The sequence below is a fragment of the Mastomys coucha genome, unplaced genomic scaffold (genome assembly GCF_008632895.1).
Source record: "Mastomys coucha isolate ucsf_1 unplaced genomic scaffold, UCSF_Mcou_1 pScaffold21, whole genome shotgun sequence".
Lineage (NCBI taxonomy): Eukaryota > Metazoa > Chordata > Mammalia > Rodentia > Muridae > Mastomys > Mastomys coucha.
The window spans coordinates 168,354,450-168,371,949 of record NW_022196904.1 but is presented as its reverse complement, the minus strand read 5'-3'; the positions used below and the strand labels follow the sequence as shown (position 1 = coordinate 168,371,949).

The 17,500-nt window shown below is 40.6% G+C and overlaps 1 protein-coding gene across 3 annotated transcripts in view; it reads left to right on the top strand.

The window, feature by feature from the left end:
• Positions 1-17,500, top strand: part of Ide (insulin degrading enzyme) — a 109,692-nt gene that overhangs the window by 33,535 nt on the left and 58,657 nt on the right. For all 3 annotated transcript variants that reach the window (XM_031390191.1, XM_031390190.1, XM_031390192.1), the window contains exons 2-4: positions 7,122-7,306; positions 8,908-9,115; positions 12,852-13,021. In XM_031390191.1, the coding sequence (XP_031246051.1) occupies positions 7,122-7,306; positions 8,908-9,115; positions 12,852-13,021 (563 nt within the window). The remainder of the gene's footprint in view (positions 1-7,121; positions 7,307-8,907; positions 9,116-12,851; positions 13,022-17,500) is intronic.

Here is a 17,500-nt window from a genome sequence, read left to right as displayed (position 1 = left end):
TGTACCAATACCATGCAGTTTTTATCACAATTGCTCTGTAGTACAGCTTAAGGTCTGGGATGGTGATTTCACCAAAGGTTCATTTATTGTTGAGAATAGTTTTGGCTATCCTAGGTTTTTTGTTATTCCAGATGAATTTGCACATTGCTCTTTCTAAGTCTGGGAAGAACTGAGTTGGAATTTTGATGGGGATTGCGTTGAATCTGTAGATTGCTTTCAGCAAGATGGCCATTTTTACTATATTAATCCTGCCAATCCACGAGCATGGGAGATCTTTCCATCTTCTGAGATCTTCTTCAATTTCCTTCTTGAGAGACTTGAAGTTCTTGTCAAGGGTTATTTGGTTCTCTGGAGTCTAATTTCTTAAGTTCTTTGTATACATTAGATATCAGCCCTCTGTCAGATATAGGATTGGCAAAGATCTTTTCCCAATTTGTTGGAAATTTGTCCCAATTTGCCTTTTTGTGCTATTGACAGTGTCTTTTGCCTTACAGAAGCTTTGCAACTTTATGAGGTCCCATTCGTCAATTCTTTTTTTTTTGGTTTTTCGAGATCTTTTACTTGCTTAGTTAGAGTCACACCAAGGTATTTTATATTATTTGTAACTACTGTGAAGGGTGTTATTTCCTTAATTTCTTTCTCTGCCTGTTTATCCTTTGTGTAGAGGAAGGCCTCTGATTTGCTTGAGTTAATTTTATATCCAGCTACTTTGCTGAAGTTGTTTATCAGGTTTGGAGCTCTCTGGTGGAATTTTTGGGGTCACTTACGTATAATATCATATCATCAGCAAATAGTAATAATTTGACTTCTTCCTTTCCAATTCGTATCCCTTTGATCTCCTTTTGTTGTCTAACTGCTCTGGCTAGGATTTAAGGTACAATATTGAATAGGTAGGTAGAGAGTGGACAGCCTTGTCTAGTCCCTAATTTTAGTGGGATTGCTTCAAGTTTCTCTCCATTTAGTTTGATGTTGGCTACTGGTTTTCTGTGTGTTGCTTTTACTATGTTTAAGTATGGGCCTTGAATTCCTGATCTTTCCAAGACTTTTATCATGAAGGGATGTTGGATTTTGTCAAATGCTTTCTCAGCATTTAATGAAATGATCATATTTTTTTTTCTTTTGAGTTTGTTTATATGGTGAATTACATTGATGGGTTTCCGTATATTGAACCATCCCTGCATCCCTGGTATGAAGCCTACTTGATCATGGTGGATGATCATTTTGATGTGTTCTTTGATTCGGTTTGCAAGAATTTTATTGAGTATTTTCGCATCGATATTCCTAAGGGAAATTGTTCTGAACTTTTTTTTCTTTGTTAGGTCTTTGTGTGGTTTAGGTATAAGAGTAATTGTGGCTTCATAGAACGAATTGGTAGAGTACCTTCTGTTTCTATTTTGTGGAATAGTTTGTGGAGTATTGGTATTAGGTCTTTGAAGGTTTGCTAAAACTCTGCACTAAACTCATCTGGTCTTAGGCTTTTTTTTGGTTGGGAGACTATTAATGACTGTCCCTATTTCATGAGCAGATATGGTACTGTTTAGATCATTGATCTGATCTTGATTTAACTTTGGTACCTGGTATCTGTCTAGAAAATTATCCATTTCATCCAGGTTTTCCAGTTTTGTTGTGTATTGGCTTTTGTAGTAGGATCTCATGATTTTTTTGGATTTCCTCAGTGTCTGTTGTTATGTCTCCCTTTTCATTTCTGATCTTGTTAATTAGGATACTGTTTCTGTGCCCTCTAGTTAGTCTGGCTAAGGGTTTATCTATTTTGTTGACTTTCTCAAAGAACCAGCTCCTGGTTTGGTTGATTCTTTGTATAGTTCTTTTTGTTTCTATTTGGTTGATTTCAGCCCTGAGTTTGATTATTTCCTGCCTTAGACTCCTCTTGGGTGAATTTGCTTCTTTTTGTTCTAGAGCTTTCAGATGTACTGTCAAATTGCTGGTGTATGCTCTCTCCAGTTTCTTTTTGGAGGCACTTAAAGCTATGAGTTTTCCTCTTAGGACTACTTTCATTGTGTCCCATAAGTTTGGGTATGTTGTGGCTTCATTTTCATTAAACTCAAGAAAGTCTTTATTTCTTCCTTGACCAAGTTATCATTGAGTAGAGTATTGTTAAGCTTCCACGTGTATGTGGGCATTCTATTGTTTATGTTGTTATTGAGGAGCAGCCTGGTGATCTGACGGGATACAAGGAATTATTTCAATCTTCTTGTATCTGTTGAGGCCTGATTTGTGACCAATTATATGGTCAGTTTTGGAGAAGTTACCATGAGGTGCTGAGAAGAAGGTATATCCTTTTGTTTTAAGATAAACAAAAGTTTATCCTAAAAGTTCTATAGATATCTGTTAAATCCATCTGTTTCATAACTTCTGTTAGTCTCACTGTGTCTTTGTTTGGTTTCTGTTTCCATGATCTGTCCATTGCAGAGAGTGGAGTGTTGAAATCTCCCACTATTATTGTTTGTGGTGCAACGTGTACTTTGAGCTTTAGTAAAGTTTCTTTTATGAATGTAGATGCCCTTTGATTTGGAGCATAGAGGTTCAGAATTGAGAGTTCATCTTGGTAGATCATACCTTTGATGAATATGAAGTATCCCTCTTTATCTTTTTTGATCACTTTAGGGTGAAAGTCGATTTTATTTGATATTCGAATGGCTACTCCAGCTTTTTTCTTGGGACCATTGGCTTGGAGGATTATTTTCCAGCCTTTTATTCTGAGGTAGTATCTGTCTTTGTCACTGAGGTGGGTTTCCTGTATGCAGTAAAATGCTGGTTCCTGTTTAATTATCCAGTCTGTTAGTCCATGTCTTTTTATTGAGGAATTGAGTCCATTGATGTTAAAAGATATTAAGGAAAAATGATTGTTGCTTCCTGCTATTTTTGTTGTTACAGGTGGAATCAAGTTTGTGTGGCTATCTTCTTTTGGGTTTGTTGAAAGATTACTATCTTGCTTTTTCTAGGGTGTAGTTTTCCTCCTTGTGTTGGTGTTTTCCATCTATTATCCTTTTTGTAGGGCTTGATTTATGAAAAGATACCACCACTGCTCAACTTGGTTTTTGTTTTTTAAAAGCAGAATTACTCTGTGTAGTCCTGGCTGTCCTGGCACTCCCTCCGTAGACCAAACTGGCCTTGAACTCAGAGACCGACTTCCTGCCTCTGCTTCATATGTGCTGGATTTAAAAGTATGGTGTGCCACCACTAACATCTGTGTAAATTTGGTTTTGTCATGGAATATCTTGTTTTCTCCATCTATGGTAATTGAGAGTTTTGCTGGGTATAGTAGCTTGGGCTGGTGTTTGTGTTCTCTTAAGGTCTGTATGACACTGCCCAGGATCTTCTAGCTTCCATAGTCTTTGGTGAGAAGTCTGGTGTAATTCTGATATGTCTGCCTTTATATGTTATTTGACCTTTTCCCTTAATGCTTTTGATATTCTTTCTTTAGTGCATTTGATATTTTGATTATTATGTGATGGAAGGAATTCCCTTTCTGGTCCAGTCTATTTGAAGTTCTGTAGGCTTCTTGTATATTCATGAGCATCTCTTTCTTTAGATTAGGGAAGTTTTCTTCTATAATTTTGTTGAAGATATTTACTGGCCCTTTAAGTTGGAGGTCTTCACTCTCTTCTATTCCTATTATCCTTATGTTTAGTCTTCTCATTGTGTTGTGGATTTCCTGGATGTTTTGGGTCAGGAACTTTTTTCATTTTGCATTTTCTTTGACTGTTGTGTAAATGTTTTCTATGGTATCTTGTACCCCTGAGATTCTCTCTTCTATCTCTTGTATTCTGTTGGTGATGTTTGCATCTATGTTTCCTGACTTCTTTCCTAAGTTTTCTAACTTCAGAGTTGTCTCTCTTTGTGGTTTCTTAATGGTTTCTACTTCCATTTTTAGGTCCTGGATGGCTTTGCTCAATTCCTTCACCTGTTTGTTTGTGCTTTCCTGTAATTACTTAAGGGATTTTTGTGTTTCCTCTTTCAGGGTTTCGACTTGTTTACTAGTGATCTCCTGTAATTCTTTAAGGGATTTTTTTGTTTGTTTGTTTCCTCTTTAAAGGCTTGTACCTCTTTACCTGTGTTCTCCTGTATTTCTTTAAGGGAGTTATTCATGTTCTTCTTAAATTCCTCTAGCACCATTGTGAGATATGATTTTAGATCCAAAACTTGTTTTTCTGGTGTTTTGGGACATCCAGAACTTGCTGTGGTGGGAGTCCTAGGTTCTGATGAAGCAAGTAGTCTTGGTTTCTGTTGGTAGGATTCTTGCATTTGCCTTTCGCCATCTGTTGATTCTGGCGTTAGATGTTCTTGCTGTCTCTGACTAGAGCTTGTTCCTCCTGTGGGTCTGTAAGCCTGTGTCAGCACTTCTGGGAGATCAGCTCTCCTGTGGTAAAACCCAGGCGCAGATTGTCTGTCCTGAGTCCTGGGGTCAGAGCACACCCTGTAGACAGGATCTCCACTTTTAGGAAAGGTGCAGAGAGGGCTGAGGATCTGTTGTACCTCCTAGGTGTGGACAGAGGTTGAGAGGATCCTGTCCCAGCTGCTCTGCCACTTGTGAGACCTGTGCCTCCCGGCTGGTCCTGCCTTAGAAAGTCACTGGAGAGAGAATGGCGGATCTCACCCGAGTCCCTGGGTTAGAGCACTCCTGGGTTAGAGCACTCCGTGAAGGCAGGCTCTCCCCTTGCAGGGAAGGGGCAGAGAGGGCTGTGAATCCGCCACCGTCACTCCTAGGTGTAGACGGAGGTTGAGGGGATCCTGTCCCGGCTGCCCTGCTACTTGTGAGGCCTGACCCTCCCTGCTGGTTCCACCTTAGAAAGTCACCAGAGACAAAATAGCCTATAATTTCTTTCTTTTTCTTTTTTTTTTTTTTTTTTTGAGGTTTAGCCCTGGCTGTCCTGGAACTCTGTAGACCAGGCTGGCCTCGAACTCAGAAATCCACCTGCCTCTGCCTCCCAAGTGCTGGGATTAAAGGCATGCGCCACCACTGCCCGGCTAATTTCTTTTTTTAAAAAAGATTTATTCATTTGTTATATGTAAGTACACTGTAGCTGTCTTCAGACACTCCAGAAGAGGGCGTCAGATCTTGTTACGGATGGTTTTGAGCCACTATGTGGTTGCTGGGATTTGAACTCAGGACTTTTGGAAGAGTAGTCGATCCTCTTAACCACTGAGCCATCTCTCCAGCCCAATTATCTATAATTTCAAAGAGGAAAATGTTCTGCTAAAAGATTAATTAGACTTTTAGTGCCTACAGCTCTCCCTCTGTATTAGTGTGATGTGTGCATGCATGCTTTGCACATATGGGCACATGTGTATGTGGGGGTTGCACTTGTGTAAGTGTGTGTATGGAAGGAAGCCTTGATTGTTCTTTACTGTAACCCATGTGACTAGTCTTGCAAGCCAGCTTGATCTGGGGGAATCTCCAGGCTCCACCTTTGGAGGCTGGAGTTACAGATGAGCCACCTCACCCACCTGATGTCACCGCACCCACCTGACATTTCCATGGGTTCTGAGGATTGGAACTCACTCTCATGCTTATATGGCAAGGGCACAGCCACTGAGTCATCTCACAAACCCATGTCACACACTATTTTATCTAAATAATTGCACGCCTACTTATGTTCCCTATGGTTTATCTTTAGGCCTGGCTATTGGTCATTTATTTGTTTTTTATTGTCAGTAGTATGGATTATCTATCCCAGGGCCTTATGCATACGTACTAGGCCAGTGTTCTACTTCTGAGGTATGTCAGAAGCCCTGACTATTAGTCTTTATTAAAGATCTTCTAAGTAAGAAGCCAGGGTACCAACCAGCAGAGGTTCATTTCTTCTTCGTCGTTTCAGGTGTGTTTTGACTTTACCTGTTTCGAATGTGAACCAGCCAATATTTGAGTTTTCATGTTTTGTCTGTTCATCAGTTTCTAGTTAGACAAAAATACTATCTAACCTACTTAAAAGCAAGCAAGCAAGCAAGCAAGCAAACAAAACCGAAACCAAGCTATGCCAAACCCCCAATCTAGAATCCCTTCAGTGTATCAACTCCCAACAAGTGCCCTGTAGGGTCCCAGTTGCTGGTGCTTCTGTTTCATATCACTGTCTCCAGCCTCCCTGGAGAAGAAAGCGAAGCCCTGCCTGAGGAGGTCCTTGCAAAGATGAGGTGTCTAGACGCCTCCTGTCCTGTCCCGGCAGCGCTCTAACACATTACAAAAATCACCTGAGGTCTTCCCTGCTATTCCATGTCCTGGCTTTGGTTGCTTTCATAACACAGCTTGTTTGTCTTGTTTTGAAATATTTCACAGCAGTGTTTTTCGTGGAGGCTGTTCCGTATGATCTGAGCATATGTGTGTGTTCCTGATCAGCCTTGTCATGGAATCCATCAGACTGAGCAGTTTGGCTGATTCAGTAAAGATTCTTGCATAACTTCTCACCTTATGCTTTAGTAGCAGCAGACGCCTTTGGAATCTGTATGAAAGTAGTTATTGGTAATTAAAAACCCATTGGTAGGGGCACACTGACCAGATCATCCTGTGTCAAGTCCCCACTGAAGTGTTCATCTAGATACAAAAGTGGCTGCACAGAATAGCACTGTTAATGCTGCTCTGAAAGGTGTGAGGTGGGGAGGAGGGATGGCTGTACCCTGTGGATAGCCTGTAAAACAGGGTATAGTGGGAAAGCAAGCTTAGCTCTGTGTGTGTGTGTGTGTGTGTGTGTGTGTGTGTGTGAGAAAGAGAGAGAGGGGGGGGGGCGGGGGGAGAGGAGAGAGAGAACGCCCAAGTGCACGCATCAGGTACGTGTTTAATTTACTTTCTGTTTTGGATGATGTTATATTAATTAGCTTGATGCCCTCCCTCCCTCCCTCCCTTCTTTCCTTTCTTCCCCTTCTCCTCCTTCTTTTTGGTTTGGTTTGGTTTTTTTGAAACAGGGTTTCTCTGTGTAGTTCTGGTGGTTCTAGAACTCACTCCATAGACTAGGGTGGCCCCATACTCTGAGATCTGCTTGCCTCTGCCTCCTGAGAGCTAGGATGTACCATCACCTCTTTGTTTCTTTCTTCTTTTATTCATTCCCTCCCTCCCTCCCTCCCTGTTTTGAACAGTTACTATATACCAAATATCCTTTTCTTTCCAGATTCCCAAAACAGACTTACAGCACAATGAGTAATCCGGCCGTCCAGAGAATAGAAGACCAAATCGTCAAGTCTCCTGAAGACAAACGGGAATATCGTGGATTAGAGCTGGCCAATGGCATCAAAGTGCTTCTCATTAGTGATCCCACTACAGACAAGTCATCAGCAGCCCTCGATGTGCACATAGGTACAGTGCAGTCTTGTGGACGATCCAGCAGCAATAGCGTTTGATAGATGGTGCTGTGAGCGTAAGAACCTGATAGTTATCACAGTTTCATTTTTTCTTATTATTTTTATTATTTTTGATGTTTGTTGTGGTTTTGAGGCAGGGTCTTACTCTGTAGCCCAAGCAACTTAAAATCACTGTCTTGCCCATGTTGGCCTTGAATTTGACATGATCCTCCTGCTTCTCAAATGCTGGGATTATAGACATAAGCCACCATGACTGCTTGTGGTGTTTTGAGACAGGGTCTTACTGTTAGCCCAGGTTGTCCTGGAACATGTTTAATCAGGTCCTGCAAGGCTTCCAGCTTAGGTGATTGAGCAGCAAAGAAATTCATTTCAGGGGCTGGTGAGGTGGCTCAGCAGGTAAGAGCCCCGACTGCTCTTCTGAAGGTCGTGAGTTCAAATCCCAGCAACCACATGGTGGCTCATAACCACCTATAATAAGATATGACGCCCTCTTCTGGTATGTCTGAAGTCAGCTACAGTGTACTCATTTATAATAATAAATCTTTGAGCTGGAGCAAGCAGGGACTGAGCGAGTAGGGTCTACCGGAGCAAGCAGGGCTGATTGGAGGGAGCAAGGTCCTAAAGTCAATTCCCAACAACCAGATGAAGGCTCACAACTATATGTACAGCTACAGTGTGAACTCATATATGTAAAATAAATAAATAAATCTTTAAAAAAAAAGGAATTCATTTTATTCCTTAATCCAGTTCTTATTTTCTCTGGCATATTTAACTTGCTATTTTATAGTTTCTTAAGTACACATTTCTTCTGTATGTAATGTCACTTTAGCCCTATTATCTTCTACACACATATATACCTAATGGGAAAATATTTGTTTTTAATACCTTTTTTTTTTTTTAATAAAAGCTTTAATTTAGTGGCATTTTAGTATTGGGGAAACAAGGCAATATTGAGCAAATAACTACTACTTACCTTAATGAAGTGTTTTGCAAATATCTACTTTGGTTTTTTTCTTTGTTTTTGTTTTTGTTGTTTCCCCCCTCTGCCCCTCACAAGGTCTTTGTTGTGTAGCCCTGGCTGTCCTGGAACTCACTATTTGTAGACCAGGCTACAGATATCTAACTTGTATTCAAAGTACAAAGATAGGAATATATAAAGGACATAACCAAGGCAAAAGAAGTAAAATATTTTGCTTTAAACAGCACAGCTTTGCTGGGTGTAATGGCATGTAGCATTTGGGAGCTGAAGGCAGGAGGCTTATTGCAGGTTGAAGACCAGCATGGGGTACATAGAAAGACTGTGTCTCAGAAAGCAGCAAATGGACAATCAGAAATAAGAAACCATTATAACTCCTCAAACCAGGCTCCCCACGGACATCACACAGTTGGCCCATGTTGCACCTAAGTGATGTCCAGGCCGGAACTAGAGTCTAGGTTTTCTTGTTTACTTTCTGAATAATGGCATTTCAGAGTACCCTCATTTAACTCCCTCTGTGCGTTTTCATCTTAAGAACTTCAAACCACTCACAATTCACCGTCATTTACTAGCCTTTAACACCGAGAAGAGATTAAGTCTATGTGTCTTTTCTCTTTCAGGTTCTCTGTCAGACCCTCCAAATATTCCTGGCTTAAGTCATTTTTGTGAACATATGCTGTTTTTGGGAACCAAGAAATATCCTAAAGAAAATGAATACAGTCAGTTTCTCAGTGAACATGCTGGAAGTTCAAATGCATTTACTAGTGGAGAACACACCAACTATTATTTCGATGTTTCCCATGAACACTTGGAAGGAGCCCTCGACAGGTAATACTGAATGCCTTGCAAATTACTGAACTTTGTACAGTTACTAACGTTAATAAAAAATAGTAATTATTTTTTCATAAAGATGACATCACCATTTGTTTTTTGTTTGTTTGTTTGTTTGTTTTGGCATTTTTGAGACAGGGTTTCTCTGTGTAGCCCTGGCTGTCCTAGAACTCACTCTGTAGACCAGGCTGGCCTCAAACTCAGAAATCCACCTGCCTCTGCCTCCCGAGTGCTGGGGTTAAAGGCGTGCACCACCACTGCCCAGCTACATTATGTAGTTTTATAGTTTAACAACGATATTGTAGGTCTGGTGGTCAACTGGGTACAGGCCCTTGCCACCCGGCTTGTTGACCTGAGTTTGCTCTAGGATTCACATGATGGAAGGAGAAAACTGACTGCTGCAAGAAGTCCTCTGACCACCATATGTGTCCCCTCTCCTCCACCCTGCCCTAGACAGTCAAATAAAGTAGGTTTGTTTTGTTTTGTTTTGTTTTTTTTTAAAGAAAAGATGTTTTGTAGGCAGGCATGGTAGTGAATGCCTCTAACCCGTGCATTCTGTAAGCAGAGGTACATGGAGCCCCGTGAGTTCCAGGCTAGCCAGGACTACACAGTGAGACCCTGACTTTAAACTATACATATATGCTAGGTGGCAATGGCACACACCTTTAATTGCAGCACAATTACTCTGGGAGTTTGAGGCCAGCCTGATTTACAGAGTGAGTTCCAGGACAGCCAGGGCTACACAGAATAATCCTGTTTTGAGAAACCAAAACAATATAAACAAAAATAATAACAATAAATAAAAGTGCACACATATACACACATACATATACACACGTGCGCACGTGCGCGCATATGTGTGTGATTGTTTTAATCAGTGCACCTCCCCACCATCACTATGTTTTATAAAACAGAAAAGGTAATAAGATGTCACATATTTATCTCATGGTAGAAGGAAAATAATGACACAATTGTAAACTGGCCTCAGGCCTATAAAATTATATTGACCTATAAAATCCTCACTAGCTTTCTCAGTCTAACTGGATTCACAGCTTTAACACATGGTAAAGAACCTATGACACAGCCCGGAGAGATGGCTCAGCAACAAGAACACTTGTTGCCTTTGTATAGAGCTGGATTTGGTTCCCACCACCCACTTGGTGGCTCATATCCATCTATAACTTCAGTTCCAGGAGATCTGATGCTCTCTCCTCCCTTCCTCTGGTACCAGACACACATGTGGTACATATGCATACATGCAGGCAAAACACTCATAAGCATTTAAAAAAGATTTTAGAAATTAAAAACAATATTAATTTGGGACAGTGTCACAGATCTCTTTTAAAGCACACTTAGTGTTCCAGAATGCTATATCTTAATATAGTCTCTTTCTCTTTAATTTCATACTTCTCAATGATACTCATTAATGAATATAGAATTAAAAACAAAACGAAGCAGAATTCTGTGCACTAGTGTGTGGGTGCCAGTAGTTTGTGCTATGTGATCATGTGCAGGCATGTGGATGCCTCAGAGTACCTGTCAAGGTCAGATAGCAACCTTGCATGTCGTTCCTTGATTTCACCATTGGAAGTAGTCTCTTGTCATTTACTACCACAGACCACACAAACCTGGTGGTCTGCCTGCCATCCCCTGAGGAGTGCTGGGATAACAGACTCCTGTCTGGCTTTGTGCACGCTCTGGGGATCCCAAATCAAGACCTTACCTTGCACTGGAAATCAAGTAATTCACTGGGCAACCGCAATGCTCAGATACACACCATCTCCTGCTGTTTCACCTTTAAGACTGTCTTCAAAGTATTTTATGGACCAGGCTCAGTTAGGACAGCACAATTTCTTTTATTAAAAAAATTTAAATGACTTGGATGTACTTTGTGTGTACATGGGGCTCATGCACATGCCACAGATGCACATAGAAGTCAGAGGACAGCTTCTGAGAGTCCCTTATCTCCTCCCACTATGTGGATCCTGGGGGTTGAACTCAGGTCATCAGACTTGGTGGCAGGCACCTTTGCTTCTAATTTATATATGTACATGTATGTACACATGTATGACCAGATCCCATGGGACTACAGTTATAGATGGTTGTGAGTCACCATGTGAACTCAGGACTTCTGGAAGAGTAGTCCTATGGAATCTAGAAAGGAATATCAGTTGCTTATGTTAGAGCTATATACCATGTTATTTGTTAAATTGATGCTTATTAAAGATTTATAGACTATTTAGTATTTCATAAGAGCTTGTAACCATGGCTTAGTCAGACTGCCATGGCATGCTTGAGCTTTTTCATTGCTCTGGTTTTTTCTACTAATTAGAGTTTTCCTAAAATTTAAATTACACCTTTTAAAATTGAAGTCACCTAGTTTGTCTGTCCTGAGGTGCCTGAGTTTTAATGAGATTCTACTGCGGGCTGTACATTTACGTTGTGTATGTGAATATGTGAGACAGATGTGTGGTGTGTGTGTAATATGTGTATAAGGGTGTGTGTTAGTATGTAAATGTGTGTGATAGGAATTTCTGACTGTAATGTGTATGTTGTAAATGTGTATGATGTATATGTGATTATAATGTTCTAATGTGCGTTTGAGTGTGTGATTAAGCATGTGTGAGTGTGTGTGTTGGGTGGAGAGTGTGTGCATATGTCTTGATGCATATATAGAAGAGAGAGGACAACTTTTTTTTTTATATGAGTACATTGTAGCTGTTTCCAGACACACCAGAAGAGGGCATCAGATCCCTTTACAGATGGTTGTGAGCCACCATGTGGTTGCTGGGAATTGAACTCAGGACCTCTGGAAGAGCACTCAGTGCTCTTCACCACTGAGCCATCTCTCCAGTCCCTGAGGGGAACATTTAGGTTTTGGTTTTCTCTTCTTATTGTGGGTTCCTGATATAAAACCTAAATTGTTAGGCTTACAAGGCAGGCTCTTATTTGTTGAGCCATTTCACTGGCTACATACTTAAGGTGTGAAAAAGAGTTAGCAACTGTTTTGTTCTCTTGAAGAAATGTAAGTTTCTTAGACATGTTAAACTGCAAATCTTGTTATGATTACACTGTTGCTGTCTTCAGATACACCTGAAGAGGGCATCAGATCCCATCACAAGTGGTTGTAAGTCACCATGTGGTTGCTGGGAATTGAACTCAGGACCTCTGGAAGAGCAGTCGATTGCTCTTAACTGCTGAGCCATCTGTCCAATCTTCCAAACTGCTAGTCTTAAATAGACTACAGCTGTTTCTTAAGGTCAGTTTTGACCTTTTGATGTAAATATATTGATACTTTCTCATTAATTTTAGCATCTCTCAAGAGATCAACAACATTGGATTTACATATGCCCAATACTGTACTTTTCTTCTATTGTTCAGTAGTTCTTTTATATTTCTTTTTCTCAGAACAATAGTACTCCTCCCCGAACCCCCATTAAAGTGAGACAAGGTCTCACTATGTCCTTGGCTATCCTACAATTCACTGTGTAGATCAGGCTGGCCTCTAAGGCAGTATCTGCCTCCTGAGTGCTGGGATTAGAGGTGTGTACTGCCACATCCTACCCTAATCTTTTTTCCTCAGTCTAGCAAGTATTGTATCCCCGAGCCATGTCCTCAACCCTTATTTTTTCAGATCTTATATAGTTCATATTAATTAAAATATTCAAAAATATTTTAAAAGCTGTTTTAAAGTCACAGTTCTCAAGTTAGTAATTCTGTTTTATGTTTTTAGGTTTGCCCAGTTTTTCCTGTGCCCCTTGTTTGATGCAAGCTGTAAAGATAGAGAGGTGAACGCCGTTGATTCTGAGCATGAGAAGAATGTGATGAACGATGCCTGGAGACTCTTCCAGCTGGAAAAAGCTACGGGGAATCCCAAACACCCCTTCAGCAAATTTGGGACAGGTTTGTCAGCTTCACACATAGCTGCTGTGCTCCTTGATCTCATTGAATCTCATGGGTTTCCCACACAGCATTTCATAGTTTCTTGTTCCAGCTTGAATCCTATTCAAGTAGGAGACACGTATTTCAGGAGTAGAGCAGTTAGGAGCTGTGTGTGGTTACTGCCGGGGCTGCAGATATGCACGCAGATGTGCCGACTGAGCTACACCCTGGCTCTTTGTCTTTGTTGGTTTTTTGAGACAGGGTTTCTCTTTATAGCCCTGGCTGTCCTGGAACTCACTCTGTAGACCAGGCTGGCCTCGAACTTAGAAATCCTCCTGCCTCTGCTTCCCAAGTGCTGGGATTAAAGGCGACCACTGCCCGACCTGTCCTTGTTCTTTTGAAACTGGCTCTTGCCCTGTAACCCGAGCTAGCCTCAAACTTCAAATCCTCCTGCTTTAGCTTCCCTGCTGCTGGAATTACAAGCAGTCAACCAGAAAGGTTATTGTGCTTTTAAAAATACTTTAGTTACTATAAAATATAAAACAATGATAATATATTATGTAGTATACTTATACATTTGTTTATTTTCTAAATTAATGTCTATGAGTTTAGACACCATTTCCTAGACATACAATAAATTGACTTAATTGTAGAATTGGGTGTCTGTAGAAGTTAGAGAGGTAGGCATAGTGGTTTCCTAATTGTACTCTTACAGAAATCTTCCTTTCTTCCTTCTTCAGTCTTTCCCTCCTTCTTTCCTTCTTTCCTTCTTTTCTTCTTTCTTTCTTTCTTCCCTTCCTTCTTTCTTTCTTTTCCTTCCTTCCTTTGTTCCTTCACTACTCCTTTCCTTTCACTCATTCATTCAGAAGGGGTCTTTTGTATCTCAGCTGGTTTTATCACACTATGTGGAGGATGGTGACCTTGAACTCTTGATTTGCCTGCTCTGACCTCCCTAGGGCTAGGATTACAGGCCTGACCACCACATTATTTCTTTTTAAATCCGAATCCCTGGTAGGTATCCCTATGGCTTTTCTTCTTTTTTCCATACATAGTTGTATAGCTTTAGTTGTATAGCTTCTTAAATTGGAAGCCTTTGTTCTTCTATGTTTGGTTTTGGTATTTGATTGTGGGTTCTTGTTTCCCCTGTCCACAGAAACTAAAGTGGGAGCAGTTGAGTGTTTTCACAAGCAGTCTGGGAGCAGGAAAGAAAAAGTTGTAGTTGTGGTTATTCTCAAATGATTGATTTCTCCAGCCCTAACCCCTTAGACACTGAGAGCAACTCGTTATAGTATCCTGGGAAGCAGCTGAAGCAGAAGTCAAAGAGCAGGTGGCTCTGTTTGATGCTTAGGTGGGCGGGAGCAGGTGGGCGGGCAGTGGGCGGGGCTGCGCTTCTGCAGTGGGATGACAATGTTCCTAATTGTTGTGTACTCTAAATTGTTATGTAATCTTACGTAACAGGTTCCAAGATTATAAATGGGACCGAGTTTACTTTTGTCAGTTGGCAAGTTATTTTTTGTTTCTCAGTATATGAAGGGCATGGTCTGTACTAGCAGGCTTAAAGTTTAGGTGAGGAAGCCAGGCAAACCCAGGATTTCCCAGGCATCAAATCAGGCACAATTTTCCAAGATCATCCTCTCATTTTTTCCTTCTTCCTCCCACCTTGATGGCTTTTGAATGCTTTCCTAGAGTGTTTTTTGTATTTATTGGCTTGTTTTTGTTTAGTGTTTTCAGGCAGGGTCTTTTTTTTTTTTAAGATTTATTTATTTTATATATGTGAGTACAGTCAATGTCTTTGGACACACCAAACGAGGGCATTGGATTCATTACAGTGGTTGTGAACCACCATGTGGTTGCTGGGAATTGAACTCAGGACCTCTGGAAGAACAGTGAGTGCTCTTAACCGCTGAGCCATCTCTCCAGCCCCTCAGACAGGGTCTTATTTTAAAGATTTATTTATTTATTTTATGTATATGAGTATATACTGTAGCTATACAGATAGTTGTGAGCCTTCATCTGGTTGTTGGGAATTGACTTTTAGGACCTCTGCTCACTCTGGTCAACCCTGCTCACTCTGGTAGATCCCCACTTGCTCAGTCTCTGCTCACGCTGGCCCAAAGATTTATTTATTATTATAAGTACACTGTAGCTGTCTTCAGATGCACCAGAAGAGGGCATCAGATCTCATTACGGGTAGTTGTGAGCCACCATGTGGTTGCTGGGATTTGAACTTATGACTGCTGGAAGACCCGTTGGTGCTCTTACCTGCTGAGCCATCTCACCAGCCCCAGACAGGATCTTAAAGTCACAATTCTTTTCCTCAGCCTCCTGAGTGCTATGATTACAGTTATGTAGCCCACACTGGCCTGAGACTCACAATCCAGGCTGGCCTTTTGAGTGTTGGGGTTACAAGGCATACCCCATATCTGTCCTACCTTGACCATAATTTGACGAGGCTCCTTGTTCTCTGCCTTGGAGTTGTGAGAGTTCTATGCAAACGTTGGGTACTCACTCACTGTCACATGTGGACTGTAGACATCTTTTACAAGTCATGGGTTGCCCTTTCATTTTACTGGTTTCTTTTGATCTTTATGTAAAGGGTTGTTAGTCTCATGTAGATCCATTTACTTTGCTTATGTAGCTTGAATCTGTGGTGTGATATCACAGTCACTGCCATGGCCAATAGCAAGATTTTCTCTGTGTTGTTTCCCAGAAGTCTTCTGTTAGGTCTTTGTCCATTTTGATTCTACCTTTTCACTTTGGTGTTCACACAAAAATGGCAGGTATTAGATCAGATTAATTTTTTTAATTAAATCATTTATAGATATATAATGCTATTACTGGATATTGAGTACAGAGTTTAGAATACAAAGAAATCAGTACTTTAAAAGGAATCATTAATATTTTTTTAAGTTTTTAATTTTTGTTTCCACATAGTGTTTCCTTACACAGTCCTTGCTGTCCTGGAACCCACTATGTACAGCAAGCTGGCCTTGAACCCACAAAGATGCACTGGCCCCTGCCTCACAAGTACTGGGATTAAAGGCATGTGCCAGCATGCGTGGTGGAATAATTAATTTTAAACATAACATGTATGTAGATTGATCATCTAGATCATTATTTACATGTTTATCTGTGTGTTCTATGTATGCTGTCTATGTGAGTGCCTATGGAAGCCAGAAGAGGGTATCTGGGGCCTCTGAAACTGGAATTATAGGCAGTTATGAGTCGCCTGATGTATGTGCTAAGAGCAGAACTTAGGTTCTTAATTTCCGAGCCATTTCTTCTACCCCCAAATTTGATTAGATTTACAAAATATAAAACTAGTTCCATAGTTTCCATCTTGAATATAGCTTGTTCCATTGTGTGTTCCATTGTAAAACCATTTATTTGTTGGGACAGTGAACCAAAGAAACACCAAATGTATGCACTGGCTGGCAGATGTCCACATCCCCTCAGGCTGCTGTAGCTGAAAGTCTGTTCCCTTCTTTCCCCCATCACAGATATTTGGGTCAAAGTCACTTTCCAAAAGCCACTTAGAATAAAGTGTCCTATCAACACAGGCTTGTAGCAAGGAAACATTATTCTGAGAATCAGTTATAAAAACATGTGGTAGTATATGATGGTTTACTCTGCAATTGCTGCATTTGGGATGTGGAGGCCAAAGGATCAGGAATTCAAACAAGGTCATCCTCAGCTACATAGCTGCATAGAGAGTTTAAGGTATCCCGGGCCACATGCCACACTATCACAGACAAAGTTAGGGTACCACTATGATGTGTAGGCGGAGTATGTAATCTATAGGATGAGAGCTCTCCTTCACTGGCCACTCCATGCTCTATCTGAATTCTTTACAAAGTTCAGTGGAAATATTCAATGATGTGCCAGCCATAATCTGTAGTCTAAAACAGTGACTCCAGGAGCCACAGCTCCTTCAGACTGGGCCAGTCATGGAGGCAAGCAGAGCTCCTGCTGGGCAACTGTCAGCTTCCTTCCCTTGACCTTTAACATGACAACTTTATGATAGTGATGTTCTTCCACTGGGCATGTAGTGTTTCTTTGTCTCTCTGTCAAATAGTAAATATTGGTCCTCAGTCTCTTCCCTCCCTACTTATGATTTTTTAGTTCTGTTATTCTCTATTGATTAGCTTGTAGATGCAATGAATAGAAAATCTCCTTTTCTACTATTTGGTGGGCCAGCAGCACAATCATTACACAAAAAGCAGGACAAATGCTTTATTCATTCTATTTGTTTAGCAATTTTCAGAATAGTGTGTTGATTTCCTGCCACCCTTTAGAGATGACTAATTTGTTTTTTGAGTATCACAATACACTTGTGGCTATAGACATACTCGACATATTTTTAACTGACTTAATTGTTACTATTTCCTAAGCTTTTCCATTTATATATATTTTAATATAACAAAACAAAAATACATATTATATATAAAATAATATATGTTTGTGTGTATATATATATATATGTGTGTGTGTTTGCTTGTT